The 6,000-nt window shown below is 47.2% G+C and overlaps 1 protein-coding gene across 4 annotated transcripts in view; it reads right to left on the bottom strand.

Moving 5' to 3' along the window:
• Positions 1-2,527, bottom strand: part of DDAH1 (dimethylarginine dimethylaminohydrolase 1) — a 183,171-nt gene extending 180,644 nt beyond the window's left edge. The window contains exon 1 of one of the 4 annotated variants that reach the window (XR_013959987.1): positions 1,841-2,340. Coding sequence is in view for 3 of the 4 variants with exons in the window: in XM_080657291.1 (XP_080513417.1) it covers positions 1,841-2,143 (303 nt within the window). In the remaining variant the exon portion in view is untranslated. Of the gene's footprint in view, positions 1-1,840 lie in introns of all 4 variants that reach the window. The other 3 variants (XM_080657291.1, XM_080657289.1, XM_080657290.1) reach the window with 3 other exon arrangements.
• Positions 2,528-6,000: the final 3,473 nt, after the last annotated feature.

Below are 6,000 nucleotides of genomic sequence, written 5' to 3' on the forward strand. Positions count from 1 at the left end.
TCAGGTGGGTTAATGAATTCATTACAACTCTATGCAATAGGTATGATTATGTCCACTTTACAGGTGAGAACACTGAGGCAGGAGACACCCCGCCCCGCCCAGAAGGTCACAGAATTAGATACAGTCTGATGTTTTTATCCACTACACCAGTGGTCGGCAAACTCATTAGTCAACAGAGCGGCAAACCGCGGCTCGCGAGCCGCAGTTTGCCGACCACTGCACTACACTATGTGGCCTCTGGCAGTAGACCACCATGCTGACATAAGAATAAAGTCAATTTAAAATGTACACCTCAGAAATCTGACCGAGAAGAAAAATCACTGCCCACTTTAGTATCAGGAAGGTCAAAATTTGGAAGGTTGTATAAGAATAAAATAAAATGGATGATTAAATATGTGACAGTCGCAACAGGAATTTGTACTACTATGCTCATCAAATAAGTATGATTTTTTAAAGGACTTTTAAAATATATTTTACTCTTAAATACAAACCTCAGCTCTGCCATATGGCCTAAGATATTTTAGAAAGTATTCAAAGGGAGTCCATGCTTACCACTTTAAAACAGAGGGGGTCACCTCACAGACTCAAAGATGGAGAGGTGTGGCAACGGAGATAAAAGAGCTAAGAGAATGAGACCTGTTATTCTTTTGGTTTTCTGCTAAGGTGGGGTGACAAAAGCTAATTATCTCACTGCCAAATAAACAGAATATGCTTATTCTCTCAGAACATGTACGGTTCTATTAACCAAGTAGCGAAGCATGTTGTAGAATAAGCTCTATGAGGCATTTGCAATATGAATTGAATAAAGGCAAGAAGGGGAAAAAAATCCCTAACCCTCCAGATACAAAAGAAGCCACTAGCTTTTTGCAATGCCACTTGATGCCAATAGCAACATAGCGTCTTCAGCCTGGGCTCTCAGAGGGCAATGAGAAGAATCTCAGGCCAGATGGTATTTTAAAATCTAATCTCACTCTACTTGTCTCTTCCCACCAGTCTACCTAGTGTTTAAAGCGATCACAGCCATTTTCACAAGCTGCAATATTTTAAAGTAGTCCCCATCCCTTGAGAACACAAAAAGCTCTAATTGTTATGAGTTCAAAAATATTGAAAATAAAATTATGCAATTTGTGAAACAACTATTTCTAATTAAATACACACACACACACACACCCCGAACGCCGAAAGTATAGCTTTTCAACCTAGCCTATTTCATTCTCACATTTGACTCCAGTTCGCCAACAAACCACTCTCCTTTCATTCATTCACTTGGCAGTCCCTTCCTGAGGACTCGCTCTCCACCACTGAAAAGTAACTTGGGACGCCCTAGGTCTGTAGGCACCCGCACCCCGTTAATTCACTGGGCCCGCCCGACTCCCAGCTCCAGGCAGAACTTGGAGGGTCCAGTGTCACCACCTGGCACTGCCCCCTGGAGTCCTCGCCCAGCCTCCACCAGCCCGCCCGCCTGGAGCGGCACCCTTCCCTGCCCCCGTCCCCTGGGAAACACTGTGAGTTGTATATTGTCTTCCCTGCTTTGTAATCTTCACAAATAAAAATGCTTGTGAGATGGATTCCCCACCCCACCCACCTGCTCGAGGCGCACAACCACACTCCTCCGGGTCCTCTCTAAGGCGCCCGAGCTGCGCCGACCCGACCGCGGGAGGCGTGAACAATGAACTTCTCTCTCTCCGACTTGCACGTACACACCCTCGCCCCCGAAAGGGAAGTTCTGAACTAGCCCGGGGGCCAATTCCGCGATTCCCGGGCCACTCCGGCCCGGGCGGTAAGGGGAGGGCCCCGCGCGTCCCCGGCCGCGCCCCCGCGTCGCCGGGCGGGCAGTTACCTCCTTCCTCCGGCTCGGCGCCCCGGGGCGGGTGATGAGAGCCGTCTCCTCGCACACCACGGCCACGTCCTCCACGAACACGCAGTCCGGGAGGCTCTCGTCGGCCGGCAGCGTCACCACCTGCAGCCCCAGCTTGCTGCCCAGCACGTCCACGTAGAGCTGGTGCTGCCGCTCGGCGCGGGCGAAATCCACCTCGTCGCCCTTGGCGCTCCTCAGCGCGTGCTGGCACAGGGACTCGGGCAGCGCCCGCACCACGGCGTGGGTGGCCCGGCCGAAGGCGGCGGGGTGGCCGAGCGCGGCCATGGCTCCGGGCGGAGGGAGGCTCCAACGGCGGCGGTGGCGGCGGTGGCGGCGGTGGCGGCGGTGGCGGCGGGGCGGGGAGGCGGGGGCGGCGGCGGCGGCAGTTCCTCCCCGGGCGGCGCGTGCCAAGCCTGCGAGCGCCCGGCGGCTCCCGTCGGCAGCCAGGGACTGTGGTGCGGAAGGCGCCCGCTCACGCCCCGAGCCCTGTCCGCGCCACTGAGCATGCCCAGAGCTCGGGGCGCCGGCCCGCGCGCAGCCCGCGCCCACCCCGCGCTCCCCGGTGTGCGGCAGCCCAGGGGGGAGTGGGAGTGGCGAGTCCCGCGCCAAGAGTGGGGTTGGGGGAGGCGGTAAGCACCGGAGGAGGGCGCAGGTCGGGGGCACTTCGGCCAACAGTCACCGAATCCGGATCTGACTTTACCTGCGTTCTGCCTCAGGTGCACACTCCGCACCGCCTCCTAGGAGAACTTGGGGAGCCGCAATGGAGAGCCAGAGCGACTGGAGGTCTTCTTGGTGGTCAGGCGGCAAACGATGGAATTATTTTTTTGGTTAAATACTTTGACCGCTTTCCCTACTCTCCTGTTCATGGGTTGCCCAGAATGTGTTCTCCCTTACCCCCCACCCCCGGTTCTTAGGGTGAGAATCTGGCTTCTCACGCAAGTCCACGATACCTTGACTTTCTTTGCAAATGACCCCTTCCCCGCACGTGAGACTCGATATGATTAAAAAATTGTATTTCTTCTAGTTGAGAAAAAGGAAGAGTTAAAGAAACCCATACAAAGAGACAAAAAGAGACATAGAAACTCAACAGTGTTTCAAGGACAATCCCCTCTCCCGGACAATGTGATTCTTGCATGTTTGTTTGGAGGGCCAACAGCGGTGGGGAGGGAGGCAAAGACCAAACGTGCTTTATCCAAAAAAGACATGAGCTCACCTTGTGCGGTGTTGTGTGGCATCATAATTCTTGTCATTGAGTGAGGGAGTTTCCAGCCTTCTCGGCCTGTACGCCTCTGTGGGATTCCCGTGGTCCCTGTGGAGGGCGTCTTTTACCATACCCCTCAGGAAGTGCCTTTCCCTTCCTTCTATTTTCCCCTCTCATATATCGAGGATTAAATAACCCATGGGTTCTGCTCCCCCCCCCCTTTTTTGAAGGAAATATCCACTTCAAAAACCAGGTTATAACTACAAAATCTCAGGTAATAATCTTCTTTCCTCATATTCTGTAGAACGTTTCTAATTTAAAGATTAATTAGACCATAGAACCTTAGATTTCAATGGGACCAGGGAAACCCTCTCATCCAACTTCCCATACACATGTTCTTGAATTACAGTTAAAACTTCTATGACAGTTATTGGACCTTACCTTGGACATTTTAAACCTCACTTACTTACAAAGAATATTTCACTCTTGAAGAGCAATATGGTTAAAAATGTTTTCATTTTGGGCTTATATCCCACTCGTTCGAGTTCTGCCTACTGGCATGACCTAACATGCCAGTATTCTTCATAGCATTCTCCTGTCTGAAGGTAGTTAGGATATCCTGCCTCATGCTCCTTCCCACCCGCCATCCTGACACCTTCCAGGTCTTGAGCCTGAACCACCAAAAAATAACTAGTGATTTGGTTTCTAAGTCCCTTCAACATTCTGGTCATCTTCCCTTTGATGAAGGATTACACCAGTAATCCTTTAAAATCATGGTATCAGGGAAAAACACACAATTCTTCCTGTGTGGTCTGATGCCACACAGACTACAGCAAATCCTTTGTTCCAGATGCTAGGCTTCTATGAACACTGACTAATATTATATTTGCTTTTTTTTTTTTTTTTTGGTGCTTTGGTGCCAAGGACCAGGTCATCATTGCCTTCTTGCCAGAACTCTGATCCCAGTTTTTAGGAAATAAGGGTTTCTAGGAGCAGATCTAGGATGGCGAGGATGGTGAAACAGTGGTCCCAACTGAGCCCAGAGAAGTTGTGATCTGCCTTCTTTCCCCTCTCCCAAGGGTAAAACTTAAATTTATCCAGGTGATGTGGCATTTCTTACCGTCATAAATTAAGGGTCTTAAGTGAAGGACAGCTCTACCCCTGATACTGGGGAATGGACCAAAAGGAAAATAACAAACCTTTCTACTAGGTTCTACTTCTGAAGTACCACTTAAGGGGACCCAGGCTGCCCTATTGGCACAAATCTACTGTCAGAAATCACTGAATGGTATCATCATCATCAGACAGTGCATTCCGACTAATGCTACAAGTAAAAATTGACCCATGTGCTGAGCTTGCCCAGGTAAAAATATGGACACTTGTTCACCCCTTTACTCAAAATTAAAATAAAGCTCCATCCATCTCCAGTTTGCCTCTACATAGCAACCTTAATTCATGCTGTGCCTTGTTAGTGCTTGAATGCTTTAGCTGACACCCAGTACCCTGAGCCTCACTATGAACAGAGTCCTGTATGCAACTTTGGGCTTATTTCAGCTTTGCAACCAATTAAAACCTGAAAGTTTTTTCCTAAATATTGATGTTAACCATATATAAATTGGGTTGCTGGGTTTTAAAGTCTGGCTTGTCTAGTTTTGATTCTGCCATCTCGTGCATTATTTATAACCTCTCATTTTGCGTCATCTGAAATTTGATAAGTATGCCTTCTGTCTCCTCTAAGCAGTTGTCAAAAAGTGTTAGAATGTGTATATTGGTGAAGAGAATAATAAAAACACCCACTGCAGTAAATTATAGTTTAAATGCTTTCCTGCCTGAGCAATGAAAGTCTGTTTTTAGGAAAATGGATTTTATTGAGCTTAATATATTTACAAATTCATTTTCCCAACAAATATTTATTGAAAATTCCCAAAACATTAACACCATGTTATGCACTTCAGAGTCATACAAGAATCATAAAAACATGATCCTTGACCTTGATGAGCTCACAATATCACTGGAAAAACAAGACATCCAAAATTGGAGCTATGATATGATAAGAGGCAGAGGCAACTAAATGCTACAGGAAGTTGAAGAAAAGAGATATCACTGTGGCTGATGGAAATGGAATAGAACTGCTTGAAGACAATTGGACTTAGGCATTGAATAATTTTTAGGATGTAAATAATTGAGAATTTTAATGAAAAGTATGTACTAAAGCCAGGAACAATAGATAGATCAGCTCAATTCACATTTGTATCAGTTAAGGTAACTCTAGCTGCTATAACAAAACAACTCCAACACATATAATGGCACAAAGTTGATAGAAGAGTATCTCTTGTTCACTTAAAGTCTAACACACATGTTCCTGATTGTTGTCTCACTCTTCTCCAAGCAACATTTAGGGTTCTAGCCTTCTTCCATTTTGTGGCTCCAGCTCTTCAAAATTTGGCACCACGCTCACCATGCTCACTTTCCTCAAGCCGAAAGAACATATAGTACCATGTGAGAGACTTAATTGGCCGGACCAGGAAGTGTTGCACATCACCTTGCTCACATTCCTCTGCTGGAACTTGGTGACATAGCTATAATAACCACAGGGAAGGTCTGGAAAATATTGCCTCTGTGGACTCAGAAAGAAAATGAAACAGGTTGGGGAAATAGCTGGTTTCTTCCCCACAATACAATGGGGAAATAAAGGTAGATAGGTGGGCTAAGCTTTCATCACTTGAGCAATGGAGAGACACCTGGTATGGAGAATGAGTGTAGATTCTGGAGCCAGACTGTGGGTAGAAGCTTGGTTCTCCTATTTTATTATTGTATTATCTTAGACAGGTCACATAACAGCTCTTTGACTCAGTCTCATCTCATCTGTAAAATGGGAAACAATGAACCATTATCAATGAGTTATCATAAACGTTAAATCAATAACTTAAAATGCAGAGAA

The sequence above is a fragment of the Plecotus auritus genome (assembly GCF_963455305.1).
Source record: "Plecotus auritus genome assembly, chromosome: 2".
Classification (NCBI taxonomy): domain Eukaryota; kingdom Metazoa; phylum Chordata; class Mammalia; order Chiroptera; family Vespertilionidae; genus Plecotus; species Plecotus auritus.